Consider the following 24,958-nt stretch of genomic DNA (forward strand, 5'->3'; position numbering starts at 1 on the left):
CTTCATTTTCAAACATGAAAGAGAGCCCTTCTGGGTGGAGAATGAGAGAGGCACCTGGGCTGCTGAGAGACGCTAGATTACCCAACATGGGGGTCCTCATTTTTGCTGCTCCCAGAACTGATGAATGGATCTGGGGGACTCAGAGTCCATGGGTGTAAGGGACAGAGGGAAGGGACTTGGGTCATTTCACTGTGTGGCTGTTTGCCCAGGGCCTCCCTTTGACTAGCTGGACTGCCCTTCCCAATCTTCTCTCTGCTGTGTCGTCTGCCCCTTATTCATTCACTCATTCAGCGGTATTTATTGAGCGCTTACTGTGTGCAGAGCACTGTATTAAGTGCTTGGGGAAGTACACTATAGCAATAAAGAGAGACAATCCCTGCCTACAACGAGCTCAGTCTAGAGGTGGGGGAGACAGACATCAATATAAGTAAACAGACATCAATATAAATAAATAAAATTACAGATATTTACATAAGTGTTGCAGGGCAGAGAAGGCGGGGAAGAGCAAAGGGAGTCAGGGTGACGTGGAAGGGAGTGGGAGATGAGGAAAAGTGGAGTTTAGTCTGGGAAAGCCTCTTGGAGATGTGCCGTCTTTGAAGTGGGGGGAGAGTAACTGTCTGAGATTTGAGGAGGGAGGGTGTTTCAGGACAGAGGTAGGACATGGGCCAGCGATCGGCGGTGAGGCACAGTGACGCTAGCACCAGACGAGCAAAGTGTGCGGACTGGGTTGTAGAAGGAAAGAAGCGAGGTGAGGTAGGGGAGGGCAAGGTGAAGGAAGAGCTTTAAAGCCAATGGTGCGGAGTTTCTGTTTGATTTGGAGGTGGATAGGCAACCACCGGAGATTTTTGAGGTGGGGGGGTGACATGCCCTGAACGTTCCTGAAAAAATTCCTGGCAGTGCTAGAGGAGAGTAGTGCGGCTATGAGCCTCAGGAGGGGAGAGAGGCTGGGTTTGGGAGCCTCCCAACTTCCTCCACCCAGAATCCTCTGGCTGCCTTCCAGGCCGTTAGAACGTTGGGAGGGGAGCGTTGGTGGCAGTTGACAGGTGACCAACGGCCGTTGACCAGGAACAGAGAGAACAACGGCCCCCTCCCTCTGGGATTTTTCTCTGTTGCTGATTTTTTTATAGTTGAATGTTTACCCATCATTTCCCCGATCTGCCCCTTCCTCCATCCAAACAACTGCTATCCTGGTTCAGGCATTTGTCATAGCCTGGTTTGACTTCCTAATAGCCTTTCTCACTGGTTTTCCTTTCCCTACCTCGTCTCTTTCCCCTCCAGTCCATACTTCACTTCGAAGCTCGGTTCATTTTTCTAAAATGTAATTCTGCCCTCTCCTCAAAAACCTTCAACAGCTATTCATTCCTCTTCCCTTCAAGCAGAAACCCCTGACCATAGATCGAAGTACTTTTATCAGCTCTTTCCCTCTATCCACCCTCTTCTCTCACTACACCCCAGCTCGCACTCTTCATTCCTTTCAAGCTGTGTCTCAATCTAGTCTCTCCCACCTCCAACCCTCTGTGCATGCCTTTGCTCTTGCCTAGAGCTCCCTCCCTCTTCATCTGCCAGACCTCACCCCATCTTCAGAGCTCTTAATGAAATTCCACCTTCACCAGGAAACCTTCCCTCATTAATTTGTCTTCTCCCCAGGCCATATTCTCCCAACTACCAACTCAGCACTAACTCTACCCTTATACCCTCACACCACTAGCAGAACGTCTGTACATATCAACATATACCCTATTTTAAGCATTCATCTACATATCCATTCTCTTCTATCGGTAAATTATTTTGTCTTTCTTCCCTTCTACATTGCAGACTTATTTGGGGTGGGGATCATGTCCTCTTAACTCTTATTATACTCTCCCAAGTGCCCTGCACACAATAGGCTCTCAATAAATACCTCTGTTTGACTGATTAGTTGAAAACCTGTTTTCACTGCATAATATTATTTTATTCGAGACAGCCTGTCCTCTCTCACTTCCATTATGGGCTAGGAAACCATCTTCTAATTGATTTCCTTGAATTTCTCATCTGCCAATTGGTGCTTTGACTCGCGCTCAATAAATACGATTGATGATGATGATGATGGTAAGCGTCTAATAAATATTATCATCATCATCATTACAAATCTTTCTGAGAATCCAGGACCTCTCTCCCAGTCTAAGCTCCTTCTAGGCAGGGACTGTGTCTACCAACTCTGATATGTACTCTCCCAAATGACTAATACAGTGCTCGGCACACAGTAAGTGCTCAATAAATAAGGCGAACTGAGTAGAAATCTGCAAATACTTTCCGGTCCCTTTAGCTAGACTACTACTTCTTGAAGCCAAAACTTCTGGTAGAGCAATATTGGCCTTGGGATTGCAGGGAGCAAAAGAGTTAGTCAAGAATTGCTTTGGTTTCCACTTCTCTTACTAGAGTCAGCAGCTCCCCAGAATTTATTCAATGCTACACAGCTTTGCTATCGGAACTGAAAGGGGATGAGGGTAGCAAACAGACCAACTGGTAGGCAGCTTATAAGAGAACCTGCCCTCCTTGACCAAAGACTTCATATTGCACGGACTTACTGCTCCAATAATTATTAGATTTGGCTAAGAAAATGCACCAGATTAGCAGTGAAAAGATGTATCTGGGATCCCCTAGTTTTCCCCAAGTTCCTCTAACCACTCCACTGATCTGTGGAACCTTAATTCCGGCTATCCTTTCTATAAACTAGGAATCCTATTAGCTGCCTACTGATTTCACAGGAGTCTTAAAGGATTAATGATTAGTATTGTAAACTTGGCACTTATCTGATGAAAGGCAAACTCTAAGTACAGTTTTGATTGAATTAATACAGTTCTAGATTTTACCCTTCCCTCTCGTGCTCTCTCTCTCATATCTTCACCTGATTATGCGCCTTGTAAAATTCAGGTCAAAAATAGAACCTGCTCTTCACCAAAGAGGCCAAGAAGGCAATCACTTGAAGGATTTAAATCAATTCTCTCATTTGTAATAGAAGGCTAACAACTGTGCATTATTCATGATTTTGGCAGAGTGTAGAGATTCCACGAATGTATTGAAAATTTCTTTGACAATAAATGCCAGCTCAACCAACAAAAGGTTCATCCTTCTCTTCAGTCAAAACTTTCACCTCCTACTCACCCGCTGAATAATAGTAGCAGCATTAGTATTTACTGAGCACCCAATGTGAGCAGAGGTGCTATCGAGCAGTGAAATGGCTGAAAGGAAAGTAGCAAGAAGGTGATGGAGGAGATATAGGGAAGGTGGATAATTAAGGTATAATTTTTTTGGATAAAAAGTCCTCTAGAGGTTGTTATTTTAATATGGGTACAATTTAAGTGTAAATTACTGAAGACTAGACATTTAAAAGAAATTAATGCAGACTTCAGTTCCCAGTTCAGGCCATGCTGGCAAAGACAACTGAGGAAATGGGAGCTCATGGGCCCCTCCACTCCCATGGAGCAGCAGGGTTCTGGGAAGATGCTGGTGGGGGCAGGTGGTTATGGGTGGGAGATGTGGCACAGTGGAAGCTTGAGTGGTGGGGGGCAAAGGGAGACTGGGGGAGAGCAAAGGGGGCTCTGAATTTGGCAGCCCAGTAGCGGGGCATCAGTCCATCTCCCACCCCCTCTGGCTTCCCAGGTCCCCTGGGACAGCACCTTATGGGCTCAACTTGTGAGATGGGGTACAGGGGAGGGGAAGCAGCAAGATGTAAGCACACACACTCTCAATTCTGGTTTTTACCCAAATTTTTTAAAAAATTCACCAGGGATAGAAATCTGGTAAAATCCAAAAAATCCATACTCTGTAGAGAATCTAAAACTGCAACAATCAGTCCCAAACTGGATGAATACGGATTCTAGGTTTTCAAAAACCAGGAGTTTTACTGTCATCACCAGTTGTTTAGTTCAAAAGAAATCAGTCTAGAGGCTCCTATTCCTATCCATTCACCTTGGCACTTTTTCATATTCACCTTCATCTACTTACATCCTTATTTATCTCTCTCTGAACACATTCCCCCACAGCCTTTCTCACCGAAACAGTAACTTACAAATGTAGCCTTAGAGGCCTGGCAGAATTAACTCAACTCTCAAAAGGCCCAGAGTATTCCCAGAGAGTAACTTACATATTAAAAGACTCTCTTTTAATTATTTTAACAGACATGTCACTAAATCAATGGAAGAACCTATTGTTTCATGGCTTCTTTTCATTTTTCATATTCTTTTACATCTTTAAATACCTCCAAACTGACTTCCACACAGCTTGAGTTGCTGATGATGTAAGTCACTGCATTTATTAAAAGAAGCTTTGCTGAGAACCAGAAGAAATCAGTTCTTTACGTTTCCTCAAAATAAAAAGTGTCTGCTATGGAGTACACACATCCCTTGGTATCCCAATCAGTTTTGCTCCTAAAGAGAGCTCTGGCTCTGCTAGGATTTTTAAAAATCCCATCAGGGGGATAATCAGGTCAGGCATGAATAGTTCGGCTGGGAAAATAAAAAAAATTAAAAAACAGGGCCAAGGTTATTCGAAAGAAATAGCACCAGCCTTAATCCAGCTCTCTTGAATGTGATTTAAAAACCCTCCTCCTGTACACAACTCTTCATGTTGGTTAAACACATCTGAGAGAGGTTGACTGGGCATGGCTGAAACGAGACACCCAATCAGGTATTATTCAAGCAAGGTTCAGATTCACAAATTAATAACTCACTGTGGCTTTGCAGGCCAAGCAAGTGACTTCAGAGGCCCGAAACAGAACTACTGTTACGAGCCTAGCCTAGAAGACAATAAAAAAAGCTCTTGACAGAGCAAAATAATAAATGCACCTATGATCTAGTTAGAAATTAGTTTAGAAATAGATTAGAAATTAATGGTCTGGAGAGGCAGAGCCAGATCAAAAGGACATGAGGTGGTATTCTTCATTAGGGTTGGACAGGGAAATTAGAAACAATCAAATTGTCCGAAGGCAGCAGATTATCACTGCTAATGATACAACGAAGTTCAATGAGTGCAACTGTGCACTCAAAAATACTCTAATTTGGAAACGCTTTTGCTCCTTATACACTTCTATATATCTCTTCCATAACCAATGACTTAAGCACTAGCTCCTTTACATATGCATTTTTCCATCGCCCTCCTTCTTCCTCCTGTCCTGTCTTTTGTCTTGTCTTTCTCCTATCATTCTTGTCTTTTACTTCTTCTGCATGTTCCCAAATACAGTGCTCTGTACACAGTTAGGGGCCCAATAACAGAAGTAATAGTATATGTTAAGTGCTCATTGTATTCAGAGCCTTTTACTAAGCATGGGGGAAGAATACAGGGGTGGGAATTGGTCCCGGTCCTTCAGAAGGCTTCACAGATATTGATGAGGATGATAATAACAGTACTAATGAATCCCAACAAAAACTGAGGTATTATCCAAATGCACAAATGTTTGATCAATTAAACATGGTATTTTAGGATACCACGGAAGAAAACAACTCATGGTGTTAAGTTGCTTCACAAGTTGTGCAACTAAACCACATGACATAGGAAAGCAGCTAATAATACAGGCAGGAAAAACTATTCTAACAAGTAGGTATTTTCAAGTGCCCAAGTAGAAACAATATAATAACACTGTCCTTGTCCTAAGAGTGGCACTTAATGTGTGAATGTCTCATCACAGGAATGAATGATATCCCTGTTCTACCACCATTTGTCTCTCCTGATGTCCCTTATTTCCATTTCCTCAACTTAACTGAGATAATAGTAGATTGTCCTATCTGGAACACTCATTTTAAAATAGCTCACCCACTGGGCAGAATGGCTCATCCTGTGCAACTAATCCCATTAAAAAAACATTTTCTCTACTGTTGTGCCTTGAGTCACCTCTGGGTTATAAAATAGAGCAAGACCAGGATGATAGCAATCTGTTCTGAATGCTCCGTTCCTTATTTAACTGATGACCTGCCCCACGTCAGCCGGGCCGTGGCTCTGAATCTGATGTGGCATTATAATTTGGATCGCTCAAGCAACCATTGAGATTTATTGAGGTCTTACTGTGTACTAAGTGCTTGGGAAGAGTAGAGTACAAAGGACGGAGGTGGGAGATACAATCCCTATCCATAAGGAGTTTACAGTCTGCAGGGGGGGAGACAGGCATTAACTAAAAGTCAGATGGGGGAAATGGTAAAGGATATGAATAGAAGTGCTGTGGGCCTCGAGTATCTTAGTGCTTAAGGGGTATAGGGCCAAGTGCATTAGGCCAGGAGATGGAGGAGCCTGTCACCAGACTGTGCAGACCGACAAAGAGCCTGCATCCAGAATGAACTGACCAACAGGGACATATAAGTGGGTTTTGGACAAAAAATTGCAAAATGCACTTCACACTGGGCTGTTCATTTCTCACTTGTTGCCCTTTGGCCCCCAGCAGGGACAAGACAGCATGAGCGGTGTTCACAAACCCCCACCGCTATCATCAGCAGCTCCCTCCTGCAATCAATCAATGGTACTGAGCACTTTCTATGTACAGAACACTGTACTGAGTGCTTGGGTGAGTAAAATACAACAGAGTTAGTAAACACGTTCCCAACCCATAATGAGCTTACAGTCTACTTGGTCCAGAAGACTCTGTGACTGGATTGAGGCTCATCTGTCACTTATGATGGGAAACCCCATCCTCCTCCCTCTCACCACCCTCATCCAGCCTGAAGTGATGACCAACAACAGGGAGGGAGGCTATCAGAGGGGAACGAGGCCCCCGCCATCCCACCATGAGGAGGAGTGGCTCCAGGCAGCCCAGGGATGGCAACGGAGCGCTCTACTCGGTCGATGCCCAGTAAGATAATGAAGGACCCCAGTGGGGGTGGAGGGTCCCAAGCCTCTCTGAAGCAATGGTCACCGTTGGCGGGAACATCGGCTTGCCAACTACTGAATTCCACATTTTCTAAAGCTGGAAATGACCAGGATTTAATTTCTTAAATATACTTCAGCATCCAGTCCTGAGGGAAAATCCCTTTATTTTTATCTACTGGTGCCGGAGAGTTCAAAGTTGCCAAGGGCCACGTTATGGCAGCACCCATTCGGTGGGACTGACCTGGTCACCGGGTCTTTAGAGGACATAACCTGTATCCTTCCACACCTGAAAGAGTTCCTCAGCCAAAAGCTGCTCTATTGCCATATCATTTTGACTGCTCTTCTCTGTACCTCCTCCAATTACATGACACCTTGTCTTTGCACCCCAACATAATGTTTTCTAATAAGAATAAGAATTGTGGTTCATGTTAAATGATGACGCTGGGCCAAGAACTATGAGAAGCACTGGGGAAAGATACAAGATAATCAGGTCAGACACCATGTTGAACTGTGACAAACAGTAAAGGCTCAGCGCTCTGCACATAGTAACCGCTCAATAAATACGATTAAATGAATGAATAAATATGACTGAACTGACAGATACTAAGGTTTGCTCCCTATGGCTGTGGCCATACTCTATTATATACTCTATATATTACTCTATTTATTTATTTGCACACATTCTATTTATTTTATTTTGTTAATATGTTTGGTTTTGTTCTCTGTCTCCCCCTTCTAGACTGTGAGCCCACTGTTGGGTAGGGAACGTCTCTATATGTTGCCAACTTGTACTTCCCAAGTGCTTAGTACAGTGCTCTGCACACAGTAAGCGCTCAATAAATGATTGAATGAATGAATGAATGAAGAATGAACGGTGGGAAAAGCCAGCGTGGCTCAGTGGAAAGGGCCCGGGCTTTGGAGTCAGAGGTCATGGGTTCAAATCCCAGCTCCACCACTTGTCAGCTGTGTGACTTTGGGCAAGTCATTTAACTGCTCTATGCCTCAATTACCTCATCTGTAAAATGGGGGTTAAGACGGTGAGCCCCCCGTGGGACAACCTGATCACCTTGTAACCTCCTCAGCGCTTAGAACAGAGCTTTGCACATAGTAAGCGCTTAATAAATACCAATAAAAAACAAAGGTCATCCATTAAAACCAGATAAACACCAGATATTTCACAACAATTGTTGAGGTCAAAAGGTAAACTTCCCCTAGCCTCAAAAGTCAAAAAATGTGATCCATTTCAATCACATTTGTTATCATCGATTGTATGTCTATTGATTTGCATTATTATGCAAGCTTTTTATTGAAAAATAAAGTTCCCTTTTGAACACCTTATCACTTCATGGTGTAACTGGGGTAAAGAAGTGAACAACTGTGACTATTACTGCCTAAAGGAGTCTTCCTAAAATACGGTATAAAGGGAATTTCAGGGGAAAAAAAGCCCGTCAGAGTTGAATCTGGTATTACACACTTTTAAACAAAAGTGCCCTCTTGTGGCAAGTATTATTTAAACAAATATTAGGGGAGAAAAAAACCAATTAAACGGAATATGAGAATGTGGTAGGAGAATGTAGTACGATAATAATCTGCTTAAAAATCAAATTTGGCAAAGCATCAAAATGACTGATTAAAGAAACCTTACACCTACAGTGCTTATAAAATGACAAATCATTCAGAGAGTTAGAGATGAGGCCAAGGCATACATGGATCAGCGGATGTGAGAAGACATGGACCAAAAAGTGACCCTTATAAAGTGTCCACTTTGAGTTGTTGTCAGACACAACGGAAGTTCTGGACTAGGAGAGCAGTAAGACATTGCTGAGGCCTTCTGCCAATCAATTCCCTAAGATGAATTCAAAAAACAAAGACCTGCATTACCTGCAGTATTTCCAAGAACATGAGCCATTTTTGCTTAATGAGTGAGACGATTTGTCTTTCTACTTGACTCTTCAGGTCTCATGAATCATGCCATTTTCCATTCATTGCTTTTATCATGAGGATAAAATTTTACCTGAGGATTTATCCTTTTTCAAAATAGCTTAATTTTGTTTGGAAGGATTACAGGTGAGTTTGAAGAGAAAATATGAAAAAAAAATTTTTCTACAGTGCTACTATAGAGTTTTGGGAAAAAAGAAAATTTGTAGTGAAGTTTTTTTAAAAAAAATACCTCTTTCCAAGTACCTAGAACTGTGCTCCACACACACAGTAGGGCTTCAATAAAACGGTTGATGACGATATCAGTTAGTTTGGATTTTCACAAGTCTAGCTCTGAATAGATTAGTTGTAAAAACGGGAGAATGTTAGAGTGGGGAGAAGAAGCTAACACAAGTTCCAATTTCCAAGTATCAAAAAGATACATTATTAGACAGAACTAAAATTAATTCTAATTTTAATTAGTGGAAGAGTGTTGATTCATTAAAGATGCAGGCAATGCATTCTGCATGTGATCCTAAGGAACCCGAGGGAATGTTACTAAGTTTGAAAATATGGGATTTGCAAACATTCCCCCAGGCCCTTTCTAGTCCTTTAAGGCAGACAAATTTGAATTCTAGGTCCCCCAGTTAGAGCGGTTAGTAGAAAAGCAGCAGGGCATAATGGATAGAGCACAGGCTTGGGAGTCGAAAGGTCATGGGTTCTAATCCAGCTCTACCACTTGTGAAGTGACATGCCCGAGGTCACACAGTAGACATCTCTGGGCCTCAGTTACCTCATCTGTAAAATGGGGATTGAGACAGTGAGCCCCACATGGGACAGGGGTTGTGTTCTACCTGATTTGCTTGTATCCACCCAAGGACTTAGTACAGTCCCTGGCACACAGTAAGGTTTAACAAATACAATTATTATTATTTGTATATTTTATCAGACAACTGCTTCTACGTGGCCTAATCCTGCACTGTAAACATTTCCAGAGTGAGAAATACTTTCCGTACGGTCCATTTCAAGGTGATTTATAAAAGAGCCATCTGGTTGAAGCAGCAAGTTAGTATGGAACTGATATTTTTAATTTATCAACATGGATGTCGCAGGGACTTTTTAAATTTATGGCATTTGTTGAACACTTGCTATGTGCCAGGCAGTATTCCAAGCACTTGGGTAAGTACAAAGTAATCATGTTGGATGCAGTCCATGTTCCACTGTTCCATGTCTTAATCCCCATTTTACAGATGAGGTAACTGAGGCCCAGAGAAGTGAAGTGACCTACCCAAGGTCACCCAGCAGCCAAGTGGTGGAGTCAGAATTAGAACCCAGCTCCCTCTGCATCCCAGGGCCCTTGCACTATCGACTAAGCCACACTGCTTCCCCCATTCCCTGCCCACAAAAAGCTTACAGCCTAGAGGGGCAATGTCCTTATAATACCGACATTTCACCGAAATCACATCCTTGAGAAAGTAGGAGAATCAGCATGGCTTAGAGGAAAGAGCAAGGCCCTGGAAGTCAGAGGATGTGGGTTCTAATCCTGCCCCCACCATCTGTCTGCTGTGCGACCTTGGGCGAGCCGCTTAACTTCCTTGTGCCTCAGTTACCTCATCTGTACCATGGGGATTAAGACTGTGAGCCCCACGCAGGACAACCTAATTACCTTGTATCCACTCCAGCACTTAGAACAGTGCTTGACATATTAAGAGCTTAAACAAATACCATCATTATTATTATTATGGGAAAATGACTATTTTGCAATGTGTGCCTTAAATTATCAGTACTTCACTAAAGCAATTAGAAAGATACCACAGTTCAAGATAGCTGAAATGACTGCTGAAATGAAATGCTTATTATATTTGTCATAATGTGTTATTTATTGTTAATAATAATTATAAATCACTAATTACTAATAATGTATTTATCATTTATCATTAAAATATAATAAAATAAGAAATATAAATGCTTATATTTACCTCTTTATCGCACCCATATTTGTCTTCTGGAGAAACTAGAAATATTAGGCGAGTTGACAGGATTTGGGACTCAGCACTCGTTGCGAGAAGCAGCGTGGCTTAGTGGAAAGAGCCCGGGCTTAGGAGTCAGAGGTCTTGGGTTCTAATTCCGACTCCACCACTTATCAGCTGTGTGACTTTGGGCAAGTCGCTTAACTTCTCTGGGCCTGTTACCTCATCAGTAAAATGGGGATGAAGACTGTGAGCCCCACATGTGACAACCTGATTACCCTGTATCTCCCCCAGCGCTCAGAACAGTGCTTGGCACATTCATTCATTCAATCGTATTTATTGAGCGCTTCCTGTGTGCAGAGCACTGGACTAAGCGCTTGGGAAGTACAAGTTGGCAACAGAGACTGTCCCTACCCAACAACGGGCTCACAGTCTAGAAGGGGGAGACAGACAACAAAACATAATAAATGTAGTAAGAATAAATAGTAGTAAGCGTAGTAAGTGCTTAACAAATCCCAATATTATTATTATTAATATTGTGTGAGGTGAAATCCACCTGGTGACAGCAACAACGAAGAGAAAATTGGGAAAGTTGGGTTCGAGCTGTGGCCCTGAGAGGGACACCGGTCCATGGTTCCTCACAGCCCTGCCCTTCCCTTTATCTCAGGTATTACCTCCCGACCGGGAGAATTTAAAAAACCTTTTTAACCCATTTTAAAAAAAAGAAATAACTTCACTTTTACCGGGCACCATCAAGGGCAGCGAGCGTTGTGACGATTTCTCACCCATGGACACCTGGCAAGTTAACCCAAGCCTGCCAACTGTGGCTCTGAGCAATCCTGGAGGCCCGAGGGTGTAAAATGGGGGAGGAGGAGAAGAAGAAGAAGAAGAAGAAGAGAAAGAAAGGAAGAAAGAAAGAAAGAAAGAAAGAAAGAAAGAAAGAAAGAAAGAAAGAAAGAAAGAAAGAAGGAAAGAAGGAAAGAAGGAAAGAAAAGAAAGGAAGGAAGGAAGAAAGAAAGGAAGGAAGAAAAGAGAAAGAAAGAAAGAAAAAAAAAGAAAGAAAGAAAAAGAAAGAAAAAGAAAGAAAGAAAAAAGAAAGAAAGAAAGAAAGAAAGAAAGAAAGAAAGAAAGAAAGAAAGAAAGAAAGAGAAAGGAAGGAAGGAAGGAAGGAAGGACGGAAGGAAGGAAGGAAGGAAGGAAGGAAGAAAAGAGAAAGAAAGAAAGAAAGAAAGAAAGAAAGAAAAAAAGAAAGAAAGAAGGAGGAGGAGGAGGAGGAGAGGAGGAAGGAGAGGAGGAAGAAGAGGAAGGAGAAGAAGAAAAGGAGAAGAAGAAGAAGGAGAAGAAGAAGAAGAAGAAGATGATGATGATGTTGGTATTTGTCAGCTGTGTGACTTTGAGCAAGTCATTTAACTTCTCTGGGCCTCAGTTCCCTCATCTGTAAAATGGGGATGAAGACTGTGAGTGCCCCGTGGGACAACCTGATCACCCTGTAACCTCCCCAGCGCTTGGAACAGTGCTTGGCCCATTGTAAGCGCGTAATAAATGCCATCATTATTAGTATTAGTATTTGTTAAGCGCTTACTATGGGCCAAGCACTGTTCTAAGCGCTGGAGAGGGTACAAGGTGATCAGGTGGTCCATGTGGGGCTCACAGTCCTCATCCCCATTTTAGAGATGAGGGGACTGAGGCCCAGGGAAGTGAAGCGAGTTGCCCAAGGTCGCCTGGCTGCCAAGTAGTGGGATTGGGATTGGGATTGGAATTGGGATTGGGATTGGGATTGGAAGCCACGACTCCGCTTTGCGGGGCCGGGCCTGAGGGGAAGGAAGGCGGGAAAGGGCGGGGCGGAGGGCCGCCTGACCGTTGCCACGGCGACGACGCCCTGAGCGACGCGGTGCGAGCCGTGCGCGTGACGTCAGCGCGTCGGAGGCCCCGGGCGCCATGGCGACGAGGAGGCTGGAGGCGGCCGAGGACTGCGCGGGCACCTACCGCAGGATGGCCAACGCCCTCGGTAATCAATCAATCAATCAATCAATCAGTCGTATTTATTGAGCGCTTACTATGTGCAGAGCACTGGACTAAGCGCTTGGGAAGTACAAATTGGCAACATATAGAGACAGTCCCTACCCAACAGTGGGCTCACAGGGGACTTGACATGACTGACTCCATTTTGTATGTGCTGACAGTAACCCTCCATTTCTGCAGGCTGAAAGAACAAGTCTGTAACAGATGCCTTCAAGGCCATCAGCAAGTAACACGTATACGAAGAGACTTTACATCCCTATTACCTATCTATGCCAGGTCATAGGGCACAAGAATTTACATCCCTATTACCTGTCTGTGCAAGGCGTGGGAACGGAGAACAAAGATAATTTGTACCATCCTGCCGGTCCCAATTCCCGAAATTTCCAAATGCCCCATTCCCATGTTGCTGTAACTCAATAAAAGACACAGTGATATTGGGATCAGGGCTGCTTGTCACTCGTCCCTCTCCCGGGAGGTGAACGGGCAGGTAGCCACTTTCCTTCTTTACTGCTCTATCTGAACTCATGTCTCCGAGTCATTTTTCCTATCTGCATCACCACCCTGGGTTCAAGAACTCTGCGGCCGATTTACACCGAGTTAATCAATCAATCAATCGTATTTATTGAGCGCTTACTATGTGCAGAGCACTGTACTAAGCGCTTGGGAAGTACAAATTGGCAACACATAGAGACAGTCCCTACCCAACAGTGGGCTCACAGTCTAAAAGGGGGAGACAGAGAACAAAACCAAACATACCAACAAAATAAAATAAATAGGATAGAAATGTACAAGTAAAATAAATAAATAAGTAAAATAAATAAATAAGTAAAATAAATAAATGAATAGTTAACCTATTTTGCACCCTACTTGTCGATAACAGTAGGGACTGTCTCTATGTGTTGCCAGTTTGTATTTCCCAAGCGCTTAGTACAGTGCTCTGCACATAGTAAGCGCTCAATAAATACGATTGATGATGATAACAGTAACTAAGGCCACCGCAAAGGCCTCTGGGTGGGACTCCACCTCAATCCAGCCATCCAACGTATTTACCGAATGGTGCACCTCAGGGAATAATCATAATAATGATGGCATTTATAATAATAATAATAATGATGGCATCTGTTAAGCGCTTACTGTGTGCAAAGCACTGTTCTAAGCTCTGCGGGGGGATACAAGGTGATCAAGTTGTCCCACGTGGGGCTCACAGTCTTAATCCCCATTTTTACAGCTGAGGGAACTGAGGCTCAGAGAAGTTAAGTAATAGTAATAATAATAATGGCATTTATTAAGCGCTTACTATGTACAAAGCACTGTTCTAAGCGCTGGGGAGGTTACAAGGTGATCAGGTTGTCCCACGGGGGGCTCACAGTCTTCATCCCCATTTTACAGATGAGGTCACTGAGGCCCAGAGAAGTTAAGTGACTTGCCCAAAGTCACACAGCTGACAATTGGCAGGGCCGGGATTTGAACCCATGACCTCTGACTCCAAAGCCCGGGCTCTTTCCACTGAGCCACGCGGCTTCTCTATGATGGTATTTGTTAAGCACTTACTATGTGCAAAGCACTGTTCTAAGCACTGGGGGGGGGGATACAAGGTGATCAAGTTGTTCCACGTGGGGATCACAGTCTTAATCCCCATTTTTACAGCTGAGGGAACTGAGGCTCAGAGAAGTGAATTGACTTGCCCAAGGTCACACAGCAGACTTGTGGTGGAGCCGGGATTCGAACCCATGACCTCTGACTCCAAACCCCGGGCCCTTTCCACTGAGCCACGCTGCTTCTCTATGATGGTATTTGTTAAGCGCTTACTATGTGCAAAGCACTGTTCTAAGCGCTGGGGAGGATACAAGGTGATCATCCCTCCCGTCTTACCTCCTTCCCTTCCCCACAGCACCTGTATATATGTTTGTACGGATTTATTACTCTATTTTACTGGTACATATCTATTCTATTTTGTTAATATGTTTGGTTTTGTTCTCTGTCTCCCCCTTCTAGACTGTGAGCCCACTGTTGGGTAGGGACTGTCTCTATATGTTGCCAACTTGAACTTGGCACCGTACCTCGTACTCGCCTGTCCCGCCATCGACCCCCGACCCACGTCATCCCCCGGGCCTGGAACGCCCTCCCTCTGCCATCCGCCAAGCTAGCTCTCTTCCTCCCTTCAAGGCCCTACTGAGAGCCCACCTCCTCCAGGAGGCCTTCCCACACTGAGGCCCTTCCTTCCTCTCCCCCTCATCCCCCCTCCATCCCATCTTACCTCCTTCCCTTCCCCGCAGCACATGTATATGTTTGTACATATTTATTACTCTATTTATTTTACTTGTACCTATCTATTCTATTTATTTTATTTTGTTAATATGTTTGGTTTTGTTCTCTGTCTCTCCCTTCTAGACTGTGAGCCTGCCGTTGGGTAGGGCCTGTCTCTATATGTTGCCAACTTGGACTTCCCAAGCGCTTAGTACAGTGCTCTGCACACAGTAAGTGCTCAATAAATACGATCGATTGATTGATTGAAGTACCATAATTATTATTATTCCAAAAATGAGGAAACAGGCACCGAGAAGCTAAGTGACTTGCCCAAGGTAACACAGCAGATGTGGCGGAGGCAGGATTAGAACCCAGATCCTCTGACTCTTAGGCCTGGATTCTTTCCACTAGGCCCACTGCTTCTCCAGTGGCTTCTCCTTCCTCCTTCTCCTGCTGCCCTCCTCCTCCTTCTCGCCCGCCCTTCCCAAGCTCGCCTTCTCGCTGCCAACTTCCCGCTGTCACTTCGTCCACCTCCTGTCCCAGCCACAATTCTCTCCCAGTCTTTACGTAATCCTGCCTCCTCCAGGACGCTTTCCTGGGTTTCCCTCCCTTTTCCCTCAGGCGCGGCCCACCCAAGTCAACGCAACAGTCGTGTAATACATAGCTACCCACAGCGCTGCGGGGAGGGAGTTCCAGGCCAACAATGCAAGGAAGGGGTTGCAGTCCAAAGCAGAGCAGTTAGAGGGACAGGTAGGGTGGAGCAGCTTTGGACAGCCAGTGTGTGAACTGAAGTCCATCAAGCTTCTGGAGAGCCTTGAAGCAATGGTAAATTTTTGTTTGATAGGATTTAGTAAGCATTTCCTGTGTGTAGAGCACTGTACTAACTACCGGGAGAGATTATACAGGTGAGAATTAGAGACTTAAGGGGCTCACAATATATTAGACTGTGAGCCCACTGTTGGGTAGGGACTGTCTCTATGTGTTGCCAACTTGTACTTCCCAAGCGCTTAGTACAGTGCTCTGCACACAGTAAGCGCTCAATAAATACGATTGATGATGATGAGGAGGAGGAGGGAGCTGGGCACTCCCATCAGTCGTTTTTGAGGAATGGGAATGCAGACTGGCTTTCAGGAAGATAATCTGAGACAGCAGCTGGGTGTAATGGACTGAAGGGAGAAGATGGAGACTTGGCTGAGTGGCCTGACAAACGCATCTATTTACAAGCATCTATTCGGAATGAAGTGAAGAAACCGAAGGTTCTTGCTTTAAAATGGATTAGAAATGCTTTGAAAACACGGTTAATGTTTTGTCCATTTTTGCTTTTTCAGAAAAGCTCACAAGTGAAGCAAATAACTTGGCAAAATATCAGCAATTAATGAAGGAACACGATGTAGCTCTGTCCCAGTTAAACAAGAGTTTTGACCAGGTATTGACTTATTAGAAATCTTGAGGAAATGTAATAATTATTGTGGTATTTAAGTGATTTATATGTATTAAACACTGTTCTAAGCACTGGGGTAGATACCAGATAATTGTGCGCTCTGCACACAGTAAGCGCTCAATAAATACGATCGATGATGATGATAATTGGGTCGGACACAATCCATGTCCTACATGGGGTTCAAAGTCTTTATCCCCATTTTACAGATAAGTGAGGCACAGAAATGGGACGTGACTTGCTCAAGGTCACAAAGCAGACATGTGGCAGAGTGAGGATTGGAACCCAGGTCCTATGACACGGCCCATGCGTTTTCCCTAGTCCAGGCATATAAGTAGATGCCCTTCCCAGGAAGAGGAGACTCCAGGCCAGTGGCCAGGAAACACTCATCTCCATTCTTGTGGCTGGAGGACCTGCCTAGCATGGCGTAGTGAATGGAGCACAGGCCTCAGAGTCAGAAGGTCACAGGTTCTAATCCCAGCTCTGCACTCCTCTTCACCTCTCTGGGCTTCAGTTCCCTCATCCATAAAATGGAGATTGAGACGGTGAGCCCCACATGGGACAAGGACTTTGTCCAACTTGATTTGTTTTTATCCACCCCAGCGCTTAGTACCGTGCCTTGCATATAGTAAGCATCTAACGAATACCATCATCATCATCCTGCCCACCCCTATGTCCAGGGCCCTTCCCGTGCCCCAGTTGTGGAGGGTAAATGAACCACACGGGACAAGGACTTTGTCCAACTTGATTTGCTTTTATCCACCCCAGCGCTTAGTACCGTGCCTGGCATATAGTAAGCACCTAACAAATACCATCATCATCATCCTGCCCACCCCTATGTCCAGGGCCCTTCCCGTGCCCCAGTCGTGCAGGGTAAATGAAGGTATCATTTGGCACTTTAATTTCTGTTTACTATATACGGTCACTTGGCCTTTAATGAGAAATGCAACATTATTCCAATAGCATACATGTTACTCTTAGAAGAACACAGGTTAAGCTTTTTGTCAAAACCAGTAATTTTCTTCAGTTAAAGTGCAGTCTTTGGCCATTTAAGTGAACTAATATTTGCAAAATAACATTCTATCTACCCCCTAGGTTCAGTCAAGACTGGAACGGATAGCAGCTGTGAAACCCAGAGACAACCTTTTAAGTCAGTAACCAAAGATGAAGGAACCATTGTTATATTTTGTAACTGTTGTATCTTAATATGCTGGATGTGTCACAACCTTGCTTTAATAAATCATTTGGTTAGAGCTGTGATCGTACTCACTGTTCCCCAGATTTCAAGATTGAGTTTAGTTATTTGAAGTCAGTTATTATTGGCTTCTCGGATTCCATACCTATTTCCACCAGCAGCGAGTTGCAAAAAGCCCCATAAATTTTTCCAGTTATGATTTTACCTTTTATGTTCCTAAAATAAAAACAGCAATTTAAGAAATGCAACTAGCCTCTTGAAGTCTTTTGGTAAATACTGCTTTCTGAACACTTGAAGGTAAAAAGGTAGGACACTTCAGTTTTGAACAGAGCCCACAATTTTCCTAAATGGATTAGAATGATCCAGCGTTTTAAGCATTAAGTGTAAAATACACTTTGTAGTCACTTCAAACCATACAAAGACAATGCTACTTGCCACAAAGAGAAACTGTAACCTCATCTATGGTTTTGAGGTACTTTGGGTTTTTCTCATTCAGTATTTGATCCTCGTGATGACTTTGGCTTTTCAATATTTGAGAATAAAACTCAAAACCAATCTAAGTAGAGCAAACTAATCAGAAGACAATCTATTTGATTAAAACCTTAACTCCAGGTCCCTCAGAGGCATTCACTATTTTTCACATTTCTTTGTACTATACAGAAGTTACAAGAATTATTTTCACATTAAGTGGAGTGCAGGGTAATTTTATATTACTGAATTTATCAATTTTATAATCACAAAAAGGTTAGCTGAAAAATAGAAGCATCAATTTAACACACCCAAAACTTTGCTACAGTGTAATTTCTAGAAACCAAGTGCTTTATCTTCACAGAAGTAGGAATTAGTTACTTATAAGCAGACTTTGCACTTTGAATTTTATGTAATACTTGAAGAAATTTTTATACTTTAAAAATATAAGTGGTTAGAGTAGAAGTATTCCACAACTTTAGATAAGTTACATCCATATTTTAAGGCTATGCGTAATTCACAGTAGATGGGTCACTTGTTTTTCTTTTCTGGCTTTTTAATGATTTTAGGCTCTTCGTCTTTTCCCTCTGGCTTCCTAACTATCCCAGATTCTTCTCCAGCACTCTTCTCTGACTTCTCTACTATCTTATATTCTTCCAAGATAGCATGTCCCGTCTGCTTGGCCGTTTTCTTCACCATGGCTTTGATACCAATGTTGTCAATGTTAAAAGCGGTGACACCGACATTGATGGCGGAATTCATTGCATTATCGGTAGCATTTCCAGCCTGCGCTCCGTACCTTCAAGAAAAAAAAATAAATACAAAAATCAAGTCACGGGACCTACATTCAGACAGGACAAGTGAAATAAGCAGTCTAGAAATTTTCAAATTTCAATCTGATTCAAGTGTGATTTTTCAAGTAGAAAATGGAGATGAAATCACCTACACAAGCCAAGCCAATTTTTTTCCCTTAGTAAAATCCACCTAGTTGGGCATCACTGTTATTGAACATAATAATAATAATAATAATGGTATTTATTAAACGCTTACTATGTGCAAAGCACTGTTCTAAGCGCTGGGGGGATACAAGGTGATCGGGTTGTCCCACGGGGGGGCTCACAGTCTTAATCCCCATTTTACAGCTGAGGTAACTGGCACAGAGAAGTTAAGTGGCTTGCCCAAGGTCACACAGCTGACAAGTGGTGGAGCCGGGATACAAACCCATGACCTCTGACTCCCAAGCCCAGGCTGTTTCCACTGAGCCATGCTGCTTCTTCTATACCATGGAATAGAAGACAGTCCTTATTTATGATCAGGGTTATTCGCCTGTTACACGTTCCTTGTTTATCTTCCTAAATCAGGATGGAAAATGAGGTACTTCCCCCACACCCAACAAGCCAGGAAAGAGCTTGGATTTACTGTAGACCTCAGATTTAGACTGAGAGCCCCATGAAGGACAGGGATCAACTCCAACCTGAGTATCCCCAACACTTGGTACGGTACTTAGCACATAGTAAGCACTTAGTTCCATATTTAGTACTTCATAAGTGTGTATACATCCACAAACTCACATTTTAGTGCAATACAGATTATATAGCTAGTTTATCTTGTGCTGCAGCCAACAGCCTTAGAGTCCCCTGCTGTCTGTTGCCAGCTGTGCTCAGCCAAAAGTCACTCCAGCTCAGCATTGCCAGAAACTACACTTATTAAATACCACCTTCCTAGAGTACCTGACCAACCTGCTAAATTTCCTGCTCTGGGGTGTTAAGACTGTCCAGGGAGAAACTGACACAGGCAAATTAAAAAATAAAATAACACAAAACCCAACAAACTAGGCTTCCCAGAGATCTGCCTCTTCCTTCTCCTTTCCTCCCACTTTATATCAGGGAAATGGTCTTAGCTGTTTACTTGCTGAGAGTGGCTCTCAACATTCCTCAAAAACCCATACTCCCCATAAAGCACAACACTTCCAAAAAGAGCTACATTGCATTTATATTTTGTTTTTGAATAAATACATAAATATTTTTCTGGGTTGGTTCCGTCATCTATCACGCCACACTAGATACTTTGGCTTTCCTAAATCTTCCCAATCTGACACCATCTGTGGGGGAATGAATTCTGTAGGGGAATGTTTTTAGGTTTTGTTCAACCTAAATTGAAATTAACATATTTCCTTTATGAAAGGCGTGTGGGCAATTTCACTGATGATACCTGGACATGTACAAATGACTTTTTATTTAAAAAGTCTTCTAAAAATCACAACTGTAAACTCTCAATTGTCTGGTTGAATTTCATCTGGACCAATGCTCCAGCAACGATTAGTTTGAATTACTGCATCTAATTTTGATAATTTGAGATGAAATCATTAAACAATGTGCCAGCTAGAAAATAAGCCACCAGCATTTTGAAAACTGCTTCTTCCTACCAGTACTTAGTTTTAATCTCTGTCTCCCTCACAGGGTTGGAAGCTGGTTGAGGACAGAAATTGTGTCTACTAACTCTGTTGCACTCTTCCAACCACCTAGTACATCGATTTGCCCAGAATAAGGGCTCAAATATGATTCATTGACTTTACTGAACTGATGCACTCCCAACTTGGTCTGTTATCTTTGTTGGGTAGTAATAAATGCCATCATCATCATCACTTCTGCTTATCCAGGAAGATTGACAAACAAGGGCTGGCTCTACTGTGCGAATGATGGAGCTGACCCATGTCTAGTACGTGAAGCCACAAGTTAAAGGGGTTTTAGAATGTTATAACAATAGCAGCACACCATTATTATTATTATTATTATTATTATTATTATTATTATGTGCTTATGCACCAACCACTGGGCTAAGTGTCGGGGTCCATGCAATACAATCAGATCAGACACAGTTCCTGTCCCAAGTGGGATTCAGTCTAAGGCGGAAGGAGAACAGGTATTGAATCCCCATTTTACAGATGAGGAAACTGAGGCCCAGGGAAGCTCAGTAATGTCCCAAGTTCCCACAGCAGGCACATGTCAGAGCTGGGATTGAAACCTAAGTTTCCTGTCTCCCAGTCCTGTTCTCTTTCCACTAGGCTCCTCCTCATATGAGATTTAGCGGTTTGATTAACTTCATTAATACAGAAACTAAGGAGAAATCAGTTTGTTTCAGGACTTGGAGGGCTTGGTTTGGGGATCAAGGAAGAACCATTAAGGCAAGCTGCTATATAAAGAACAGTTTTGGTATTTTCACAGTGCCAAACAAGAGAGTCTGTTCTCCATTGTGTATGGTGAATTGGTGGTACTTGGGGGAAGCCAAGCAAGAGTACACACTTGCAAGACTTTACACTTGTGTGAACTCAGAGCAACGTGAAACACACCTCACAAAATTGAGAGGCTCATTTAACTGACATCTTTGTTAAGACACATAACTTGCTGAAAGGCTAAGATCTGTTTATACTTCATGCTACTGACCATTTCTTAAACAGATCTCACATTTTTCCTAAATATTTCATTCATCGATAAAAAGTAAAGCATTAATTCAAAGTATCATCCTCCCTAGATCCAAGCGAATAAGTAGAATTTTAATTAAATCCAATTGACTGAAAAAGACATTAATATTAAACTGCTTTAGACTTTTTTAAATAAACATGTATCCTGAAAAGTTTTTATTAATTTCAACCCTTAGAGGAGGAAAAAATAAAACCGCTGGCTGAATTTGATCAACGGATATAATCTTATTATCTACCACCCCCTTGCAGGGTTTAAATGGGTTAAAAAGGCTTGACAGTGAAAGTTAGAAACTACACAGAAGACAGGGGTGAATTATTGAACAGATACTGTACTTTAATCAACTCTCCCAAGTTTAAGATTACTTATTGCTTTTCATGGTTGCTGCGGATCTTCACGTTCCTATATCTAAAATGAGACAGAAATATTAATAAAGCTGGCAAAGTAAACCCAATTACTCACATCTTCCTCAATATTAAAAAATAATATTTTTTAAGATTGTACTGTGTGCCTAAGCACAAGGCTAGATACAAGATAAACAGATCAGACCATTGCTGCTCCACATGGGTTCACAATCTAAGAGGTAGGTATTTTACCCCCCATTTGCAGATGAGGAAACAGAGGCAAAGAGAAGTTAAGTGACATGTCGAAGGTCACAAACAGGCAAGTAGCTGAGCTGGGACTAAAATCTGGATCTCCTGGCTTCCATCTCAAGTTCTTTCCACTGGGATATGCTACTGTCTTTGGCAAATAGAGGAGAGGAGTGAGAGGAGAGAGGAGAAAGGAAAGCAGAAAAGCATTCCGGTTATGGGGAAGGATGAGGTCTAGGAGCAGAAGGGCCGGGAGCCAGTCCCTCCTCTTGATCACTGTGAGGGACACATTTACGGCAAGACCCTCCTTGTCCTTTTGGTGCAACTAGAATCAGGTTACTTTATCATATACAAAGTTACCATGGTCTTCAACAGTGCAAATGAAATAAGCTAATCACAAGGACAACTGCTATTTAAAGTGACCATATCTTTAAAATTAATCTGCATGGCCCTGAGTGTTGTTACACCTAAGCCCCCCAAGAAACAAAAACACCCCAACCCTGGGAGCTGCCTCCTCTCTTCCAAACAGGTAAAATTCCAACTGAACAGATAAATCTTTTATTATCTCTACCAGGCAAGGTTGAACTCAAGGCTCGGAAGTGCTCAGGTTTGAGATACGCGGAGTCCACTTTTAGTTAGCCTTAAACTGAGTGATCCACTCTGTAAATATGAAACCTGAACAAACGGGCGGTTGCAGAACCACGGGAGTCTGAGCGCCCTACTTGTAATTAAGTGTTATGCATACATGGTCGAGTTCCAGGCCCTGGGATTTTTAAGACATTCAGAAAGATACCACTTTTCTCCAATTAATAAAGCCACATCCTTGAACTTTCCTCCTTATTTTTGATTACCCACAGTCTCTCCCTCTTTCTCCAAACGTTCCTTCTTCTGTAGTTCCTCTAGCCCTATACTGCTGCTCTCCATGTTCTTAAATCTATTCCTCTTTTGTGTCTGAGGTGCGGCAGACAAGGGAAGGTTAGATCAATCAATCAATCAATCGTATTTATTGAGCGCTTACTATGTGCAGAGCACTGTACTAAGCGCTTGGGAAGTACAAATTGGCAACACATAGAGACAGTCCCTACCCAACAGTGGGCTCACAGTCTAAAAGGGGGAGACAGAGAACAGAACCAAACATACCAACAAAATAAAATAAATAGGATAGAAATGTACAAGTAAAATAAATAGAGTAATAAATATGTATGTATTATGTAATACATAATACATAATGTAATACATAATACATATAAATACATATAAATGTAATACATAATACATATAATACATATGTATTATGCATTATATGTATGTTAGATAGATCCCAGTGGTTTCCTTAGAGGCCAGGCCCGGGCTGGGTTTCCCGTGGGGCCCCTCAGAGGCTGGCGTAGTCCGAGGAGCCCAGTTTTGGTGGCATGAGGCTGCAGGAGACAGGCACAGAGTGGGAGGAAGGTGAGGAAAGCTGTTCATCGGCTCCCTTCTTCCAACAACCTGCTTTTTACAGCCACTGGGGCAGAGTTATAAGTTTTCTATCAGTGGTATTTCCTGTCTGACAACGGAGTCGACTGACTGAGCATCTGTGTGCACAGCACTGTACCAGGCACTTGGAGGAGTACAATAAAACATTTGGTAATAATAATAATAATTATAGTACTTGTTAAGCACTTCCTTTGTGCCAAGCACTTTTCTAAGCGCTGTTGTATATACAAATTAATATAATAATAATAATAATGATGGCATTTGTTAAGCGCTTACTATGTGCAGAGCACTGTTCTAAGCGCTGGGGGGGGATACAAGGTGATCAAGTTGTCCCACGTGGGGCTCACAGTCTTAATCCCCATTTTACAGATGAGGGAACTGAGGCTCAGAGAAGTCAAGTGACTTGCCCACGGTCACACAGCGGACATGTGGCGGAGTTGGGATTCGAACCCATGACCTCTGACTCCAAAGCCCGTGCTCTTTCCAGTGAGCCACGCTGCTTCTATCAGATTGGACACAGTCCCTGCCCCACATGGGGCTCACACTCTTAATCCCCATTTTACAGATGAGGTAACGGAGGCTCAAAGAAGTGAAATGACTGGCCCAAGGTTGCACAGAAAACAAGTGGCGGAGCCAGGATTAGAACCCAGATCCTTAGACGCATTCATTGCCCATTATCAAAAGTGGTATTTATTGAGCACTTCCTGTGTGCAGAGCACTGTCTAAGCACTTGGGAGAGTACAACAGAGTTGGTAGACATGTTCCCGGCCTACAAGGAACTTACCATTAGAAGGGGAGACAGACATTAAAATGAATTACGGATATGTACATCCGGGAGAGAGAGTAGGAGCAAGCTATGTAATTACTTGCCTTGTTGACTACCTCTAACCCGGCTGCCCGATTCTGCTGAAGGGAACTGGAGGGAAATGTAAACAGGTGGGGAGCAGAATCTGGAGGTGACGGCATCAGTGCTGGCCTGGTTCTAGAACCACGGATAGCTAATCCATCAAAAAATAGTATTTACTGAGCGATTCCTGTGTGCGGAGCACTTGGAAGAGTACAGTACAACACAGTTGGTAGACACATTCCCTGCCCACAACGAGCTTAATCTCTAGAGCTAAAGAAAGTCACAGTCCAGAAACCATAACCTCTCTCACTGGGGCCAGTAACTAGGACTAGGTGACATAAGGATAGGGAAGACTCCTTGTACGATCACTGGTATTTGTTGAGCACTTACTGTGTGTGCAGAATATTCATTCATTTGGTCGTATTTATTGAGCGCTTACTGTAATAATAATAATAATAATAATAATGGCATTTAT

General features: G+C 43.0%; 2 protein-coding genes across 7 annotated transcripts in view; both read right to left on the bottom strand.

Annotated features, from left to right (window-relative positions):
* Positions 1-12,661, bottom strand: part of SOHLH2 (spermatogenesis and oogenesis specific basic helix-loop-helix 2) — a 52,573-nt gene extending 39,912 nt beyond the window's left edge. Inside the window, exons 1-2 of the mRNA XM_038761637.1 lie at positions 12,580-12,661; positions 10,731-10,828 (exon numbers count right to left, since the gene is read on the bottom strand). Coding sequence (XP_038617565.1) covers positions 10,731-10,828; positions 12,580-12,661 — 180 coding nt within the window. The remainder of the gene's footprint in view (positions 1-10,730; positions 10,829-12,579) is intronic.
* A 4,508-nt stretch (positions 12,662-17,169) lies between these two features.
* SPART (spartin) overlaps positions 17,170-24,958 on the bottom strand; it is a 110,539-nt gene continuing 102,750 nt past the window's right edge. For 4 of the 6 annotated variants that reach the window (XM_038761571.1, XM_038761568.1, XM_038761567.1 and 1 more), the window contains one exon: positions 17,170-18,890. In XM_038761571.1, coding sequence (XP_038617499.1) covers positions 18,623-18,890 — 268 coding nt within the window. In that variant the 3' untranslated portion in view covers positions 17,170-18,622. Of the gene's footprint in view, positions 18,891-21,905; positions 21,979-24,958 lie in introns of all 6 variants that reach the window. The other 2 variants (XM_038761569.1, XM_038761570.1) reach the window with 2 other exon arrangements.

Source organism: Tachyglossus aculeatus, chromosome 20, assembly GCF_015852505.1.
Source record: "Tachyglossus aculeatus isolate mTacAcu1 chromosome 20, mTacAcu1.pri, whole genome shotgun sequence".
NCBI lineage: Eukaryota > Metazoa > Chordata > Mammalia > Monotremata > Tachyglossidae > Tachyglossus > Tachyglossus aculeatus.